At 42.8% G+C, this 19628-nt stretch overlaps 2 protein-coding genes across 7 annotated transcripts in view; one reads left to right on the top strand and one right to left on the bottom strand.

Moving 5' to 3' along the window:
* Positions 1-921: 921 nt before the first annotated feature.
* CYB5R2 (cytochrome b5 reductase 2) lies at positions 922-17093 on the top strand. 6 transcript variants are annotated; one of them, XM_084853562.1, is made up of 9 exons: positions 922-972; positions 2587-2733; positions 4041-4113; positions 5346-5452; positions 8120-8249; positions 10441-10524; positions 11163-11248; positions 14146-14245; positions 15152-17093. In XM_084853562.1, exons 2-9 carry the CDS (start codon positions 2653-2655, stop codon positions 15322-15324), a joined length of 834 nt encoding a protein of 277 aa, XP_084709688.1. In that variant the 5' UTR covers positions 922-972; positions 2587-2652; the 3' UTR covers positions 15325-17093. The 6 variants fall into 6 exon arrangements, with proteins under 6 accessions (XP_084709688.1, XP_084709679.1, XP_084709648.1 ...); XM_084853553.1 differs by lacking the exon at positions 922-972 and adding an exon at positions 1135-1272; XM_084853522.1 differs by lacking the exon at positions 922-972 and adding an exon at positions 1135-1416.
* The window catches only part of PPFIBP2 (PPFIB scaffold protein 2), a 163764-nt gene continuing 160839 nt past the window's right edge, over positions 16704-19628 (bottom strand). Inside the window, exon 30 of the mRNA XM_084853454.1 lies at positions 16704-19126. Within this exon, the coding sequence (XP_084709580.1) occupies positions 19055-19126 (72 nt within the window). The 3' untranslated portion in view covers positions 16704-19054. The remainder of the gene's footprint in view (positions 19127-19628) is intronic.

The following is a 19628-nucleotide window of genomic DNA, read 5'->3' as shown; positions in this document are numbered from 1 at the left end:
TGGAACTCTCAGTCCCAATATTATTTAAAGATATATTATCTCATAACATTAGAATATGTTTTGTTACATATTTTTTTAATAAAACTTTCACTGTTCATAGCAGTGAAATCTAGTGCCCTCCAGATGTTGTTTTGGACAAAAACTCCCAGAATTCCTGACCATTGGCCATACTGGCTGGGGCTAATGGGAACTGAAGTCTAAAACATCTGTAGGACACTAGGTTGGGGAAAGCTGCTCCATAGCATAAAAACAATAGCATTGTTTTAGCTATTTTCGTCCTCTAATACAGGACGTCTTCTCACTCTGGGGATGGGGAACCTCCTGGTTGCAGAAGTTCCCCATCTGGTCCACTGAGACTTTGGTTCCCTCCATGGGCCTCACCGACTCACTTTGGCTGATGGCCACAGAGTGCTGGGAGTGGGTAGATGGACAACTAGGGCAACTTGATCTACAAAACAAAGCCCCCCACCTTAGCTCTTGTGCTTACTGCTGGATCCTGCCCTGACTCACTGAACACCAGAGCCCCACACATGCATGGGTCCTTGTAGGGAGAAACAGCAGGGCTCCCAACATCACATCTGCCCCACCCTGGGTGGTTGCCTAGATTTTCTGCTTCCTAGATAGGAACATAGGAAGCCGCCTGATACGGAGTCAGTTCAGTACTGCCAACACTGACTGGCAGCAACGGCGCTCCAGGGTTTCAGGCAGGACTCTTTCCTAGCCCCACCTGGAGATGCCGGGGATCGAACCCGCGGCCTTCTGCATGCAAGGCATGTGCACTACTGCTGAACCACAGCCCCTCCCCTAATCTTGGGCCATTTGGCTAGTTCCCAAGTAGTCCAGTGTTTCAGGGCGCAATCTTACGCCTGTTTATCCAGAAAAATGCCTGCAACTCCCAGCATGCCCCAGCTAGCCATCCTGGGAGTTGTTGGCCATTTTTCTGGATAAGCAGGCGTAAGATTGGGCCTTAAAGTACGCCCGTGTGGACATCACCCCGTCCTCCTAACCCAAAGCGCCGCTGCTGAAGGGAAACCCCGGCGAGCCCCTGCAGAGAGGAGAGGCCTCGCCTCGCCCCGCTGCCCCACACGCCTCCCGCCTCCCCAATGCGCTTCCCTCCCGAGGGCGTGGGTGTTTGGGAACAGCCGTAGCTCCGCAGGGTCGGCGAGGAGGAGGCGGATTTGCCCTGCGGGCCAGGCTCCAACGCGGCTGGTTTCGCCAGCGAGGGGGCGCGCAACTCCGGAGAAGCGCCCTTCGCCCTCGTGGGCGGGAGAGGTGTTCGCTTGGGGGAAGGGAGCGAGCGGCTGCGGGAAAGGAGCGGACTGGGGCGGGCAGACCGGTGAGGCGGCCCCGACGTGCTCCGGGGGCCTCTTCCTGCCTGTGGGAGGATTGCCGCCGCGCACGATGGATCCCAGTTTGGTGAGCCAGCCCGCGAGCGGGCCGCTGGGCTCGGGCGCGACGAGCAAGCGGGATAGAGAGGCTGCTGCCCGCCTCTGGAACGAGGGCAGCTCGGAGCCGCTCCCGGCTGCCCAGCCGGAGAAGCAACCGAGAGTCTCGCGGCACCTGAAAAGACGAACAAAGTTGCTATGGCGTGAGGGGGAGAAGAACACTCGCCGGCCTTTACATTCTCTCTCGGTCTCGCTCTGTGAATGGTAGCCCGTGGGGATGGATTTGGGGAGGGGGCGAGTTTGAAACGCGAGTTTCAGTGGGTTCTGATAGACTTTAGGACAGCCTTCCTCCGCATGTTTTGGACTTCAGCCCCCATCACCCTCAGCCAGCATGGCCAATGGTCAGGAATGCTGGGAGTTGTAGTCGAAAACATCTGGAGGGCACCAGAAAGACTAAGCTGAGGGTGTGCACCAAAATCTTGCTACAAATTGGTTACCTCTTCAACATCTCATTACAACCAACAAATTAACTCTCTTACTCTCTCTCTCTCTCTCTCACTCACAAACCAGGTTGTACAGGAGTGATTAAAGAGTAGATTAATTCCATTGCTTCCGTGCATGTTCATAGGGATTCTAACTAGTGTTGCCAATGTACCAGAACAAAGAATTGCTAGCCTTGCTCTTGTGTCTTTATCTGCCTATTGATGCACAGTAATCAGCAACTGGTGCTTTTTGCAGTATGGATATAAACATTAATGTCAGCATGTCTACTCATGGCCAGTTGAAAAGCCGGAAACCCATATTCTAAGCCATGTAAGTGGTTGTGTGAATATAAGAAAGGAGGGGTTTTAGACTGATTATCCCAGAGTGCTTCGTATGGGAGAGGCAGCTTTGGGGTTAGAATGGGTCTGCTAAGATTGTATTCTCCCCTTCCCACAATTGCCCTTGATAAATTCAAGGCTCAAATTCTTGCTTAGCCCTGTGACGCAAAGTATGCTTTGGACAAGCCTCTCTTAGGGTTATTCTACACCGTAGTATTATTGGGGGCATGAGATAATTATGTAAAACACATTCTTCTCCACTGAAAAGTGCTATAGAAATGTGATCGTAAGCTACACACCTTTGTAGCAGAGTCTTACAGCTGTAGCACATACAAAGTTGTTTTAATTCTTTTTGTATGTTCGTGTGTTTCTTGCTCCAGGATATCTCTGTGTTGATTGCTGGGCTGGTGGTTGTAGCATCTGCCCTCTTGCTCCTTTTTAAAGCAATGGGATCTCCAGTGAAGAAAGGTCCAGTTACCTTACAAGATCCAAACGTCAAGTATCCATTGCATTTGATAGAGAGAGGGGTGAGCTGTTTGTTCTTATATGGTTTGAACTGAGGAAACTGCTGTATACTGAGTCAGACCATTGGACCATCCAGCCCAGTATCACCATTTCTGACTGGCACCAGCTTTCCAGGCTGAGATCCTTTCAAGTGGCAGTACCAGGGATTGAACTTGGAACCTCTGCAATGCATACCATGTGCTCTGCTGCTGAGCTACAGATCCTCTCTGAGGTTTGCAGCTGAATTATGTGAAATTGGCTCATGTGAAATTGGCTCTGATACACTTTTCCCATGCCATAAGCCTGTAATTGTGCCAAATTATCCAGCTGCCAGGTTATTGCATGATGCTGAGTAAGTTAGTAAGAGCTGCTTTCATATTTTACAGTAGAAACTGACTAGATACCTCTTGACAATCCAGCTCAGCCTTCCCCAACCTGGTGCCCTCCAAATGTTTTAGACTTCAACTCCCATCAGCCCCAGCCAGCATGGCCAATGGCCAGGAATGCTGGGAGTTGTCGTTCAAAGCATATGGAGGGCCCCAGGCTTGGGAAGGCTGATCTAATTTGTACCATTGAGTGTTTCTCAATGTTTTTGAACTCTGGCCCCATTCTTAATACCATCTCCCCTTTGATCTCCCCAGTCTGCAGCAGCCATTACTACAGGTGAGTACTGAGAATCCTCCCACGCAGCTGCAGATCTGTAGCCTGCTGCTGGGTTCATAAGAATCTGTGGATTGGTATGCTAACCTGGTAGACGATTAGAAGAAAATGACAGCAGGTCATTTCAGACTCCCTCCTAAAAGCAGCCACCAAGGAAGAAGTCAGGAGGAGCTGCTTGTGTTCAAAGTCTGTCGTATGTTCTCTGCTTTTGTGTGGCTGGAACAGCTGTTTTGATATCCCTGTTTGCTGCAAATCCTCTGCCCTTTCAGGAGTTTTGCATTTCCCCCTTCCACACTCCCGAAGAGCCCACCTGAAAGTCTGAGAACCACTAATGTACTATTTCTTCCCTGTTACCTCTGAATTAGCCATATACCTTCTCCATGAACAGTGCAAACAAGCGAAATTTGTCCTTTTGGGCACTTTGTAGTGCTACAGGCCCCACTTTTTCCTTTAAAAAAACCACTGGGTGGGTGGGGTTCTGGGAGTAGCAGGGGTGGGGGCCAACAGAACCTGCGTTGTACACTATGAAAACGTGCACCTGGGAAGGCCGGTCATCATGGATAGGCTGAGCATCTTAATAAGACTTTGAGAAAAGTCTACGTCTTCCTTGGGATGCTTTGTTATGTTTTTAGCATAACACTAAATTCTCCACCTTCTTGTGTTTTAACAGGAGATCAGCCACGATACCAGGAGATTTCGGTTTGGGCTTCCATCATTAGAACATAAATTGGGCTTACCTGTAGGTAAGCATGGCTGTGTGTTACTTTGTGATTGATTCCTGACATAGTCTTTCTGGTGGTGCCCCCACATGTCTCAAATGCCTTTCTAGTGAAGCTTCCCTGGCACTGAAGCTGTTATCTTTTCAGTGCCAGGAGAATACCTTTTTATTTGCCCATGCTTTTTAGGTGCTTTTAGAAGCTTTTAAAAAATAATATTTTGGTTAAGGTTTTGCTTTTATTGTTTTGCTTTTATAGTTATTTAGTGTATTGGCGATGTGTGTGTTTTTAACGTTTTGACTTCTGAACCCCTCTGGGAAGCCTTTGGATGGAACAGCAGGATTCAAATAAAGTCCATCTAAAAGATTATTATTCTTTTTTCTTTAACAAAACCATTAACTGTTTTGGTGTTGAGAAGCTGAAGAATAAGTAACACAGTCTATAAAGGTAGGCGGGGGATAGGTCAGCATTATAAGCTGTATTGGAAGATCATCTGACTAAAGTATGCCAACAGTGGTTTGGATATAATGAAGGGCTGATTCACGATCCTGAAAGCCATGGTATGGAACCCATGGTATGCAGTGTCTTCAATATGCGTTGATACAGGAGTAGCAAAGTGATCGTTTGAATGCTTCATGGCAGGGCTGGGTCAGTTTGGGGCACATGGAGAGATAAGTAGAGCCCTATTCACACCCATCCAGTGGGCTGGAGGAGCTGCCATGGGGAGGAGGGGACCAAGGAAGTCCATTTCCACCAGCCCAGTTGCAGGTGCCTAAATCTGAGTCCAACCCATAATGTGGGATTCTTTGTGTTATCTCCTTATTTCTCAGCTTCTTGGAATTGATGCCCTCCAGTTTTCAGGCTATCTTCACCACTGCGATAATCTTCTCTTTTTCAAAAATTGCAAATGAATGCTGACATTTTGAGGAAACTTAACTAGAAGCTGCCACATGAGGCATTATTGTACATGAGAGCATAAAATTCCTCATTCGTGGAATTTTACTGGAGGTCCAGATGTCATCTTCCATTTGTAACTGTCTAGCATTTTTCCGTGGCTTCTTCCATCTTTTTTCTTATCACAGAAAATCCATTAAGGAGGGAAAGATAGCTTAGCTGCAAAAAGTTTTTTCTTTGGTAGCACCAAGAGCTCTCTGTCTGGAAGCAACCTGTATACAAAAGAAAGGAGTTCCATGTTGTCTGCTTTGCTTGTTTAATACCATAATACACTATGAAACAGAAAATTGACTATTTTTCTCTAGGCCAACACGTTTATCTCTCTGCCAGAGTTGCTGGTAACCTTGTGATCCGGGCCTACACTCCAGTTTCTAGTGATGAAGTGAAAGGCTACGTTGATTTAATTATAAAGGTATGTTTAAGTTGTTTTAATGCAGGTAAATTAATTTGCTTATTTTAATTCTTACGTTCCTCATCTAAACATGCATCCAACACTGTGCTTAGATACAAAGTAGAGGACTAATATACTGATATGGTCAAAATGAAAAAGGTGTAATTTACTTTCAAAAATTGAATTTTTTTTATGAATTTGTGACTGGAGAGGTATGCTACGGTATATGTGTGTTTTGGAAACTATTGAGCTAGTATGAGAGAAAAGATCAGTGAGTGAATGATGGAAAATCTGTTTCTTAATAGCTTTCTTTGTTATACTAGCTTTGTCAACACAAGGAGACTTGCCTTTGTGGGCAGTGAAAATTAAACACCACTCCCAGTTTATTGGACAATTTAATTCAAAATTGAAGAAGTCTAGCAGGTGCTTTTGAGAATGGCTCCACCTCTTTGGGCGTTGATTTTATTTTATTTATTCATTCTGTGAACTATATTTATATAGCCTTCCTATAGCACAAATTCTCTTCATGGCTCACAAAACAAATACAACTTTAAAATACAATCTATAACAATGAAAACTAATGCATAAATAAAACAGGGATTATAAACTGAAAGATCAAATGAGATGATGTAAGTTATTTAAAATGTGAATTAAGAGGTCTTCACCTGGCACTGAAAAGACTACAAAGATGGCTATAGGCAAAGTTCCGTGGGGAGGCTGTTCCATAAGCAGGGTGCCACCATTGAAAAGGCCCTCTTCCTGGTGGCTACACACACCACTTCATTTGGTGGGGGAACTTGGATTAGGGCCTCTGAAGATCATCTTAAGGTTCAGATAGGAAGATATGCGAGAGGGCGGTCTTTCAGGTAACTTGGTCCCAAGCCATTTGGACCTTTAATGTTTAAAACCAGCACTTTAAATTGGTCCCAGAAATGGACTGTAAGCCAGTACAGCAGACAAAGCAGAAGGTGTAATATAGTCAAAACAGCCAGTGCCATTTAATAATTTTGTGGCCAACTACAGTTTCCAAACCACTTTTAAAGGCATCTCAACGTACAATGCATTGCAGTAATCTAAGAGGGAGCTTGCCAGAGTGTGGGTAATTGTAGCTAAGCGATCTCTGTTCAAGTAAGGCCACAGCTGGCTTTTCAGCTGAAGCTTATGAAAGGTGCTTTGAGTCACAGAAGTCACTTGAGCATCTAATGACAATGCTGGGCCAAGAAGCACCACCAGACTGTGAATCTGATAATTTAGGAAAGCCTTCACCAACCTGGTACCCTCCAGTAATTTTGGGCTACAACTCCCCCAGCCTTCTTGACCATTGGCCATGCTGGCTGAGGCTGATGGGAGCTGAAGACCAAAACACCTAGAAGGCACCAGGTTGGGAAAGGGTGCTTTAGGGGGATTGTGCCCCCCCCCATCTAGAACTGCCTGAACACCATTCACCCAGCTGGATGAACTACCAACCAGGTGTATCTCCATCTTGTCCGGATTGACTCATTCTGTTCACCCTCAGCCTATCCATTACTGTACCCTGGTACTGATTATATTACTTGGTTCTGCAGGATTCATTGTCCTCAAGGGAGAATGTAATGGTATATCTCAGATGGCACCCACAGGTCCCTGTATTGGTCCGATAGTTTTCTTGATCAAGTGTGTAGCTTCATGTGAAATGTGCTTCTTTATGCAAAGAATAAACTTTATTGTTTTTACTTCAATCTTTCCAATCCCCTTTTACGTAATGCAGTGGAGGCTGGTGGCTCCGATGTCATTGGGATGGTGAATCCGCTCTGGGTTTCAGGCAGAACCAGTCAGAACTCTAAAGGAGTTATCCAAGGTGCTCCTTCAGAGTTCTGACTGGTTCTGGCTGAAATCTGGAGTGGATTGATCGCCACACTGGCATCGGAATCACCAGTCTCCACTGACATATTGATAATAGCAAATGAAGTACAGAAACAGCTGGTTCTTTTCCTTTGCTATAAAACACCTCGTTTGGGCATGGAGGCCTCTTCCATATGGCTAAACCCTCTGCTGCTTCAGTAATATCTGTAGGAAGAAACTCCCTGAGTTGGATAAATTACAACTTCTTCCCGGCCAACCTTATCTGTCACTCCGACAGGTTTTCCTCTTCATATTGGCAATACTTGGGCTGCAAACCTATACCCACATAGGCAACCCTGCTAAAGAAATGGCTTTATAGAAAGGTCACTGGCTTGTGAGCATCTTGTTGTGTATGGATGAAGTCCTGTAACACTTGGTAATGGAAGGCGACAAGGCATCTTTTCCAGTTAACTGGAGGGGAAGTTGCAGAAGGTGCCCCACTCTATTGCTCCGGGACCAAAAGCATATCTAGAGACTAGGCAAGGTTTAAACGTTTAGAGCTTGAGAGCCTAAAGCATGACCTAGTAGGGCAAATAAAAGCAGGTGGTGAAGGCAGTGTGGTGGTCTGTTCCTTGAACGAGGTGTTTTTCTGGGTCCTAGTTCATGTTTTGTGTCACGATAGGCCAGCCTTCCCAAACCTGGCACCCTCTGGATATGTTGGACCACCATGGTCCTCAGCCAGCATGTGACCAGTGGTAGACCATTGTGAAGTCCTTTGTCCTTTGTTCCGTTCCGTTTCATTGTATAGCGCTGTTGCCCAAAACTAAGGGCTACAATCACTACGACTATTGTTGTGCTTCCCCCCAGGTTTACTACAAAAATGTTCACCCCAAGTTTCCAGAGGGTGGAAAGATGTCCCAGTATTTAGACAGCATGAAGATTGGCGATACCATTGACTTCAGAGGACCAAACGGGCTTCTGGTATACAAGGGGTCAGGTACTATAATGTCAAAGAATCCAGATGTTTAAAATAGAGGATGTAGTGATGGAGGTACAATACTTGCATTTGGGACACTTTTACATCTGCTATTGTCCGATGGTCCTGATTGGTTCAAGAGATGGTGATGTAATGTATTAGCATTTTGAGTAGAGGAAATCAACAAGATTTTGTGGAGCCTGAGCTGTGATGATGCTCTTGAGACGTGGGGATGGGGGGAGAGAAAGAGGGCGAATGATGAACAGAATGGAAGATGTGGGGGCTGGGTGAGGAGGAAGAGATAAGTGGCAGCATCTCAGTTGGAGTGGGGTGGCTCCAGGATCTTCTGTCCACAGGCATATTGGGTGGCATAGAAAGGAAGAGTCCCAGTGGAAACTGGCATGCATCTGAAGCCTTTTAGGGTCATTGCCATCTTCAAGTCCATCTATTTCTTAATGGATAGTCCTCTGCATGTTAATACAACAGTAAGTAACTATGTTCAGTGAAGCTTCCTCCCAAGTAAGCGTGTATAGATTTGCCTTAATTACATAGTTTTCCACTGCATTTTTGTTGCTGTAGATCAGGGTTTGGCAATGTAACCCCGGACACTTCTTGGTGCCCTACTTATTTTTTATTTTATTTTACTTATTCCCACTTATTTTTTTAACCATTAATGTATTTTCTTACCGGCAGCTGGGATTGCTGCAAAATACGGTTCTGTTGGTGCTGAAAACTGTATGTTCAAAGGAATGACTTAGTGTGTTGGGGATCATACTCCCACCTCTGCCTTGTATCAGTCTTTTGGGCAGGTGACTTGTCCTTTGTCATGCCTTCCATGGCAGTCATTTTGTGGTAGTGCCCAGGACAGTTTCTCAAATTGTCAGATGTGGCCATGGCCCTAAAAGGTTGCCTCCCCCTGCTGTACACGTAGAAAAGGTAGTGCAACATAGGCAATTTGTTAAAGGGTAGTTAGTCTATGATCTTGAATTCCTTAAGAGAAATTCATACAAACAATATAGGCAACATGAGTTTAGTAGTGGGTTGTAATCTAGACGATCATATTGTCTTACTCTTGCTGTCACCAGCTATGATGAACCATCTATCCAGTGGTTTGGATCGAATGGTTTGGATTCAGAGGTCTCTAAAGCATAAATCCACTTCATAAGCAGAAATCCACTTCTGTTTCTTCAGGGCAGCCCCACTGAATTCTCCCAACTTCTCTATCCCTCTGTCATGTAAGATCACATAATGGCCAACCTTTTCTCGGTGAAAGGGTTCCTGAGGTTTAAATGGACAAAAGTTACTAAATAAAAATGGGCAAAGTTACCAGAAGGAAAAGGCAGAACTAGGAAAAACAGGTGGGTGTATGTGCAAAGCTGACTGAGAATGTGAACAACAAAATGCCGTTATCAGTGGAGTTTGGAAGGGGAAAGCAACGGACAAAGATAATCCCCAAACCTGAGGCAAACGTCATATAATTCAGATACATTGCTAACAGGTAAAGTAGTGCTCGAGGCTTCTGAGGGAAAGGTGATGTCCTTTAGCATCAAGAGCCCAATTAATGTACAACCAGGACATGTAGTTAAAAGACAGCGTTTTTCCACATCAAAGTGCAAAGACTTGGGAGAAAGAGTATTTTTAGATGTCACCAGAACTCTGAGGAAGACTTGAACACCAAGCAGCTGCTCACAGCACACCTCCTGCTTCTGAGTATACGACCTGGCTGGCTACCAGGCTCCATTGCTCCAACATAGGTAACTATCTGAATGAAATAAGTGTGAATAGATCAAGTTGGAGTGCATTCTATATACATAAAGGCATTTTAAAAATGGCATTTTGATTTTGTGCCTCAGGCTCTCTCACCCCATAATCCCAGTTAGTTGTAACACCTCTGCAGCCCACTGTGCCCCATCCCATGCTCTCCAGAGGGTCCATCGATACTTTGGAACAGCTTTGGGGGAGCACAGGGCCAGTGGGGATAGTGGACGGAGGAGCCAGCAATTTGGCTGTGCAAGCCGAATTCTGCTTGCCCATTTCTGATAACGTGGAAGTAAGACCTCGTGAGTTCAACAGACTTCATCCCTGGTAAATTGTCATAGTATTGCAGGTTTAATGTGCAGTGTTGCATGCTACAGTGATTAAATGCTATTTGTAATGGTTATAGATTCAATCTTCAATTTGCATTGACAACTGTAATTTCACATTCACGCAGGTACTTTTTCTATCAAGCCGGATAAGAAGTCTGCAGCAAGAACAAAGTTTGCAAAACACCTTGGAATGATAGCTGGGGGAACAGGTAGTCTATTTTCCTTGTGCTGATAGTGTGTCTCAGTTAGAGAACAAGGAGGAGTAGCTACCTGGTAAAATAGATATTTTAATCATAAAGTCAGGAGCTTCCTGGTTTCTCAAAGTGGCTGGGGAGTGGAGGACTGGCTAAGTGGGTAAGGGGAGTGGTGGACACCTCTTTACAGCAGAGTTTGATTTGATCTTTAAAGAATGCAGCGAGATCTTTGTTTTGAAAAACAACCCCTCCCTGAACCCCACTGGACTGGATAATTTCCAGCCAGTTTCTAATATTCCGTTCTTGGGCAAGGTGTTGGAGTCTGTGGTGGCATCTCAGCTCCAGGTGTTCCTGGATAAGGCAGATTATTTAGATCCATTTCAGTGTGGCTCTAGGCCTGGTTATGTGACAGAGACTGCTTGTGTCACCTTAGCTATTTTCAAAATTTGTTCTGGGGAGTTAGTTTAGCTATACTGAATATTAAAAATGTAGGGTAATCGTTAAGGGTTACTGCTTTGTAGTTTTTTTGCACACACTTTTAGCTAGTCAAACATAAAAACTGGGGTAATATAGGTGAAGGCTGTGTTAAATATTTATGCTAGTGGGAATAGAAAAATGTATTTAATTTTGGCCTTTGGCTTTGATTTTGATAGGGATTACTCCAATGCTTCAGCTGATCCGTCACATCACAAATGACCCCACTGACAACACAAAGTGCTACCTCCTTTTTGCTAATCAGGTGGGTAGACTTTTCTGGTTTACTTGCTCTTCTTCTCCATGGGCCACAGGAAGGATTTTGACCAGCTGTTTTCGCAGTGGACTCTAAAATTGCGACTAGACTAGCAACAATGTGAACGTTGGTTAGAGAGAGACAGAGAAGCAGCTTGCATGTCTTTCCATAACGTAGGATAAATCCTGGGCTGACCAATGTAGCAGGCCTTTCGCGTTTGGGAAACCAAGCCTGAGCCATGGTCGAATTAATAGAGGTCCGAATGATGCAGGTAAACTGTGTCAGGATTTGCAACACTGTCTTGAGTTTGTTTAGATTAGAACCTCAAGTATCTTAGCGGGGAAATACGGGTATGTGTAAAAGAAGCAATCCCCCCCCCCCCCATTCCTGGCTGGAGACTAGTATAAAGCTAGGATGGACTAACGTGCATTAGCTCAGGATGGTCTGGAACACTGGCTAGGATCAAGGAACAGATCCACCATGAACACTACCATCTCAGTGAACAGACCACATGTAAGGAATTGATGCTTTGATATTTTACTGCATTAGTTCATATATGAGAGAATGAGCCAACACGCTCCATGACAATTGAGGAAATTTGTTAGAAATTGCACATAAGGAGCATAAGCTTAAATTGGTGTACACATGCAAACTCCCAGCGATGCCTGGAGATGGCATAATATGAATCTAAAAGAACATGGCCACATGCCTCAGTGTGTGGTTACCCTCTCCAGTGCAATAGACAGATATGAGTGCACAGAGCCCTTTGAAAAAACTTTAAAATCTTGAGTAACGGCAATTCAGGAGTGGGGGACTAAAATCAGCCCCCCTTCCCCTGCCATACAACTGGTTGGCAGGATTTTTGCTTTGTTAAAAAGAGTTCTCTGCATGCTCCGTTGGATCAGGGTGCTTGTCTTTAGTAGTAGAAAACTGGAGGGGAGGTGGGCTGAGGTTTCAGTACATAAGAAAAGGGTGAGGTGGATTTTAAGGCCCAGGCCAAGGTAGGTCAGATATTTGGTGGGGGAGAAGGAAGAAGAAAGAGTTGACATGGCAGATTTCCTGTCAGTGAAGAGGAGTGTGGGGAGCTGAAAGAGGGGATTTCATATTATATATGAAAATATATATGCATGGGGAAGAGCTATAGGGGAGAGTTGAAACCTAGTCCCATTGTCCAAATGCCTCTGATAGGCATTTACTTTACGTTTTGGGCAATGAGATAAGACATTTATAGCTTCAGGCCCATTGGTGCCTACAGGCCTGAAAGAGCTCCCGATGGTGCATCAGATGAGTCACACCCGTTCCTCTTGTTGTGCCTGGTACACAGACTCTCCTTTTAACTTAACTGGCCAAGTGAAGAGAGCGACCTTTGGTCTAGTTTGCCCATTTGAAATTATGTATGTTGTTGAAGAAGAATGAACACAGCTTTGTACTGTTCAGGATACATTTCAAATTTGAACACCAGTGCAACCATTTTCAAAGGGGTAGGGAAAATAAAAAAAATGATGGTAATACTTAGTTATAAGCAAGGCCTCTTGACCACTATGCATTACTGGTATTCTAGGTGCCTCCCAGGTGTACACTTTGGCTCCAGGTTATTTTCCAGTGTGTGTGCGTGTGTGTGTGTGTTCGGGGTGGGAGTGTGGGATACTCTTGTTTCCTTATGAGACTCAGCATTTGATAGAGGTAGGTGGGAATGCAAATAACCTTTAAACGTAAGTCAGGTGCAAGTATGCAGTAGTATGTGTGCTGAAATCCTCCTTATCATTTGGCAGGAGGATATTGAGAACCTACGTAACCAAAGTCCTCTGGGGTAAGATCTTCCCAGAGTAGCTTGGTCTTCTTTGCCAACTGATAAGGAGGATTTCTCCACATATCAGACAGAGAGATATGGTAGAAGTTCTAATAAAATGGTTGGCTTTATCCACAGAGGCAACCAAATCATTGACTGTTTACATGTACAACATGGTAAGTTACTGCTTGGTAAATGGTTGTGCATATCTACCATCAGAGGCTGTGCTCTGGAAAAATACATATGATAAGTGCTATAACCACAGTAGGGCTTCTTGCACTCTTATTTATTAATTTATTATTTCATTTCTACGCTGCCCAATAGCCAAAGCTCTCTGAGCGGTTCACAAAAATTAAAACCACAGAGTGTAGCATAACAAAATATAAAAATATGAAAGCTTAAGACCACAATATTGTTGTAAATCACCCAGAGAGCTTTGGCTATGGGGTGGTATAGAAATGATGATGATGATGATGATGATGATAAGCATCCTGCATCATGACTTCTGAAACATCTGTATGTAAGAGGGCCAACCAACTTCTGATGCATTATAGTGGAACAACTGTTCAGGAAAAGAGAACAAAAACTCGTCTTGATGTGTTTAAGCACAAAAGAGCTTGTAGAATTTGGGCTAGGGTGGATGATATTAAAACACTGTGCTCACCAGCATGGTAGCGATCTTTACCTTCATGAGCTAACTGATCCATCTTATGGTGTTGCTCCCTGCTTGCGTGGAAATAACAATTCAGTGCTGAATTGCAGGTTTAATTGTTAGAGCTAGAGTAGGGAAAGACATTGTACCACATATGTGAAATGCCTAGTGCTGACAATAATGGTTCCATGGAATGGTTAACATCCTAATGTTAACGATGCTTTCAGTGAAGTGAGCTGAACTTATTGCTTAAGGTTGCTTAGAATTTCAGTTTAAGTGCTTATCTTTTAATTGGCATGTTGAGCACCAAGACGTTTATAGAGCTCATAAGGTAGAATGGGGAGGAGCCAGTGAAGCTAGAAAGCCATGCTGGATAACATTTGAAGGGGATAAACAACTAATAATAGTAACAGTTCATTCTGTATGCTGAGCTGTATGACTATTTAACTGATTTTCTCTTGATAGACAGAAGAAGATATATTATTGAGAACAGAGCTTGAAGATGTAGCTGCAAATCACCCGGACCAGTTTCAGTGGTGGTATACTTTGGACAGACCACCTCAAGGTAAGGTACTAAGGCTTACAAGGCTGAAGGAGTTCTCTTCCTTGTATGCAGATAATCTGAGCATAGTTCTATCAGTGCACAATTCTACTGTAGTTGGTCATAAATTTACACTGCGATGACAGAGCACTTCTAAGCAAGCTTTTCAAACTTGTGAACTAAGATTGCTTCTGTAAATGTTTGGGTATTTGAATTTACTTTTTCTGATCCATGCGATTGCAATTGCTGATGCATTGCAAGGGCCCTTCCAAAGCAAAATCTAATTTCACTAATAAGGCCAAAGCAACAGGTGTTAAGACTTCATATAAAAGTTATGTAGGGGTAACATACAGATTTCATTTGGTTAGCATTTTCTTTTGAGGTAATGGGGAAAGGAACACCTGCCATCAGGATTAACCACATGTATGTGGCTTATTTTTGAGGATGCAGGGAGGGCAGAAAGCGGTATTTCAATGTACAGTGTATTGGATACTGAACTTTTTCTTGACTGAAGATGAAGAGCCTACATATTAAATGTAAGCGGTAGTGATTTATACACTCAGGTGACCATGTTGTTTGCAAGATTCGGTAGGGGCTTAAGAGGGTTCTAGTTTGGTCCATCAATGTATTTTCCTATTGGTATAAAAGCTATCCTTCCCCGTATGAGGTTTGAGGCCCCAAGATGAAGTTCATCCATGCATGGTCTTACTCATTCAACTCAACAGAAGAGGCAGCTCCATATATGAAAATGCCCTTTCATTGAACTGAATGGAGGAGCCATTCGAAATCAGAAAGCTCCATGATACAGCCCTCTATGTGTATATAACATGGTATGTAGCTGATCTTTTATGAAAGTGAGAAGATAGTATTAGGTAATTAATTTGAATGCATAGCCCTGTCGCTTTCTGATATTTATCATTTTAATTTCAGGATGGAAATATAGTTCTGGTTTTGTTACTGCTGACATGATAAAGGAACATCTCCCTTCCCCTGGCAATGATACTCTGATTCTGATGTGTGGACCTCCACCTATGATTCAATTTGCCTGTCAGCCTAATCTTGAAAAACTAGGGTACGCTAAAGAGAGCACTTTTGCTTATTAAACCTGAAGTTGTACCATTCTGATAGTAAATGCCGGAGATATAGAGCTTTTGTGTCAAAGTATGGAATATTAATACCATGTTTTATATTGATTGGGTAAATAAGGCTCTGCAGTTCTATGTGGTTCCCCTGTTGCATGCTATGTTCATTATAAAAGAAGTTTATGCTTTGGACACTAAGACTACAATCCTATACACACTTACCTGGGGCTAGGTCCCACTGAGCTTACTTCTGAGTAGACATGCCTGGGATTGCACTGTAAGCTAGTAATAACTCGGTCATTTTGGAAACAAGCTCCACTCAACCTATATGACTTCACATAACAGTGGTTTCAGGTTATACCTTATCACCACCACAACCCTCCTTTTGTGGGGCATCCCCCTTAATAAAAGTTTGGTGTTACTTAATCCCAAAGTTTAGTGCTTCTGTATAGCAAACGTTCAGTGCTAGCTACTTCTGTGTAGCAAAAGTTTTGACCTAAGAGGCAGAATGAGAATCCATGAAGGGTTATTGTGTAGTAAATTATATTGCTACATAGCAAAATAATCCTGTTTGGAATTTGAGGTCTATATAAACAGCTTCCTCCCCACCACCCATTACCAATGCCTGCAGTTAACTAAAAGTAGAAATCTTCTGGCTTCCTCCACAATTGCCATTTCAAATTCAGATTCCTCCCACCCCCTGAGTTTTCACATGATTTTAGCTATATCCCCAGGGAAGCTCATCTCAGAAAACGAAGGTATACAAGTGGTTTCTCGAAGGCAGAAGGTAGTCTCAAAATAAAGATTTCCCATCTTCCCCATCTGTTGTGATGATACAGCAAAGATACCTGTTGCTACCACGGTGCTAGAGGAGCAGAATGCAGCATTGAGGACAAAATCCATTTTAAAGAACTGCAAAGCCCATCGTACTGCTGGTCAGTTGTTGGAGATGGCAGAAGTATGAAAGCATGTAGCTGGGTATATCTTCGAAGGATAGGGTGATAAGGGAAAAGGGGGCTCTAATTTCTGCACACGTACCTACTCCCACCGTACCTTAGCACTGAGCACAGCATGACTGTGATGCTTTTCTCTGAACCCTATTATGTATGCAGCATTTTGGCATGCAGCCTTCTGCTAGACTTGTGGTTGTCTTGATTCATGGCCAATGCAAGTCCCATACGTAGTACATAGGATAAAAACAAGTATGGTACTGTTTCCCCCCATAAACTCCACATAAAATCATTGCAGGTAGATGTACATCATCCAGTCCCTCAACTTTAACCCTTTAAGGGCCAGTCAGCTCAACTGACATCCATTATTCATACTCTTGACAGTATTGTAATTGTAAACACTTGTGTGTAATACACTTAAGCTATCTAGGACAATATTGAAGACAAGCTAGGAAATAAATACATATATTTGATCCATATTTCTCATACATGTCTTAACTTATTCAGATTCAAAATATTCATACGAAAGCAGAGAGACAATTCCTAATAAAAGTTTTGAAGCCCACCATTGATCGTTGTGCTTGAAACACTCTGTTCAGAAGGAGTTTACTTTTTAGCTGAACAGCTATTTTCCCATCTGTGTTTTAAATAAGACAACTGTGGAAACATTTGTATGCATGCTTATGTCTCAACAGACATCTTTGTAAAAAATATGTACAGCAAAGTTTGATGTTTTTGAAGGTACCAAATGTTCTAGATCCAGAACTATATAACAATATCAGTATGTTCAAAGCTCCAGCAGTCTGAAATAAACATCTTTTGGCTGAATGTTGAGCAGAGTTTCTGGAGGGACCTTCAAGTATTCCTCTTGGATAAGCATCCAAAGGCCTATTATATAATTCTGAAAGGTAGGTTGACAGCTTGGACTTTATGATTCTCACAGTGTGATTCAATTAATGTCTTCTAGTTGAATGTTGATCAGAGTCGTTGCAGGAAGAAAACAGTCAGGGTTGCATTATTAGAATGGTAACAGAATGGAATGTCTCTTGTGAACAAAACTTTGTGTCACCAGCAGATGGTACCCTTGCGTAATGATGTTTAGATGTTCAGAGCGGCACTATACAGCAGACTGGAGGCTTTAGGACAGATTAGCAAAGATTGCAGAATAAACAAAAGATAATGTTCAGAGTTGCTGTTTGCTATTAAAATCACTTTCAGAGCAGGCCAGAGCCGAAAGTTCCGCCCCTAGGAAAACTCATTGGGAAGAGGAAACTAAAGCAGTTATGTGTAGTGTAAGAATCATGATTACAGAGCACCAGTGTTACAGAGAAGTGGAAGATACTGATGCTCTAAACTAGGAACAACTTTTCCCCTAGTATGGAAAACTTAATTTTCCCACATTAGCCTTTAGACAGAGTATTTACTAATCTAACACTGCTCCTGATCAGAGGGAAACTTAGACATTTCATGCCAAAAAGAACTATGGAGATTTTAGGGGATCAGAAGTCATTGCCTTTTCAAAATTAACTTTGCTACAGAAAGAAAAAGCCTCAGTATACATTAGTAAGATAAAGTTCTGCTTTGTGGGGTTTGAAGCTGTGATTAAAAGCCTGCTTCTTGTGCTTAGGATATCAACAAAGCTTCAAGAGGCTAGTAGTTGTACTGTTTTCCTATCATGACATTTTCCCTTAAATTTTGTAATGTTAACCCCCACCCCCTGCTAAATTCCATCATAATTGTTAGCCCTTTGTGTAGTTCCTGTACTATACTGGACAGTGATGTTCAGAAGATAGAGAAAATAAGTCTGGCCTGGTGCTATTCTGTTTGGTCCCTTCATCTTCCTTCATAATTAAATTTTCTAGACATTTTCTGAAAAGTATTTTGGTTTCAGGTGACCAAAGTAAAAACAGCAACACCTGGAAGCTTGCTATCCATAATTTCCTTTGAAATCACTTCACTGTAACTGAACTGGAAGAGTGTGGTATATGTAATTCCAATGTATTTAAGGCAAATATTTTTTCATTGTATGAGTTGATGTGGCACACTTAAATCCTTGAGGCAAAGCATATCCTCTTCTAGGTCATCCACTATCAGATATGCTGGTGTGGGAGGATGAAATGTTGTAGAAACCACTAACTGTGACATTACAGGATCAGTCTTCTATACTCCACTGCTTAGCCTTGTTAAGTAAATGAAGTTAAGAATTCTTATCACAGTTGTTTAGAATACAACAAGATAGAATGAAAGTAGAAAGACTGCATACAGAGTAGGAATGATCTCTTCAACTATTGGTAGTTTCTAGTGCCCAACAGATGGCACTTGTAGCTTCAGTGTAAGTAGTCAAGTAATTAGCACATTTGTAATACTAGGGATAATTTCTTCTGTATCATAAATTATACCGTATTGAAAGTAAATCATTGCATCAGTTATACTAACCATTAAGAAGGGACACCTTGGAAAACTAATGCAATTCCTATAATCTGCACCATAAGCAAATCTTAAAAGTACAAAATATAGAAAATGGATCACTTGACCAGTAAATGGCTCACGCTGCTTTACAAATATTTTTTCGTGCCCTCAATTTCCCCGTTCCTAAAAATGGTGCATAGGTCCTTTGAATGCATGTGTACCTAGATTGTGGGGTTTTCACCCCTATTGGGGGTGTTTTGAAAACTGCACTTAAAATGTCACATATTTCAGTGGCAAAAACACCAACAGTTGTTTAAATATAGCACCCAGCCTGCATCAGTCATATCTCCTAATACAACTGAGCTATTAGTGGTGTTGGTCACATGGAATCTTCATCTCCACTCCTCAAACGCTGGTGTTAAAAATCTATCATCATTCAACATCTGATCTTGGCTTAACATAGTCTGGAAATAAAAATATTGTACATAGTAAGTAACAGAAGCCAAACATATATGCAATCGGATACATTATAGATTTAGAGGGAACTTAGATGAGAATAATTTATGAATAGCTTATTCAAGGTTTTCATACACAGAATCTCTCTTACTAACATAAGCAGAAACAACAGGAGCTGACAACTGTAAGTAATTTGTACAGCTGTTCTCTGTGTTGAGTCAAATTTAATCACAGAAAGAAAATTTCTAGCATGGGGTAGTGCACTTTATGCATGCTACAAGCAAAGAGACTTGCGCTTTTGATAATGTCAGATGTATGAAGAATAGGTGTAACTGGGCAAACTCTACACACAAAAGTGGGTGCTTCATATCTGCCTTCCAGGGCCAGCTATTTTGTCATATCACACTTAAATAGCATTGCATGAAGCGCTAGAGGTAGGCCAGCCCTCCAGCCTTACTCCACCCTTCACTGGCCCTGGTCTAGCTCTAGTTGTACATAACTAGTCGCCTT

Source organism: Heloderma suspectum, chromosome 1 (assembly GCF_057233095.1).
Source record: "Heloderma suspectum isolate Gila_16-S chromosome 1, 16-S_ref, whole genome shotgun sequence".
NCBI classification, from domain to species: Eukaryota; Metazoa; Chordata; class Lepidosauria; order Squamata; family Helodermatidae; genus Heloderma; species Heloderma suspectum.
This window is presented reverse-complemented; position numbering and strand designations above follow the sequence as displayed.

Excerpts from the sequence above, each read along its gene's own strand:
- CYB5R2 (XM_084853522.1), top strand. Across the intron at positions 4,114-5,345 it reads TAAATTGGGCTTACCTGTAG|GCCAACACGTTTATCTCTCT; the intron begins GTAAGCATGGCT and ends ATTTTTCTCTAG. Across the intron at positions 11,249-14,145 it reads ACCTCCTTTTTGCTAATCAG|ACAGAAGAAGATATATTATT; the intron begins GTGGGTAGACTT and ends TTCTCTTGATAG.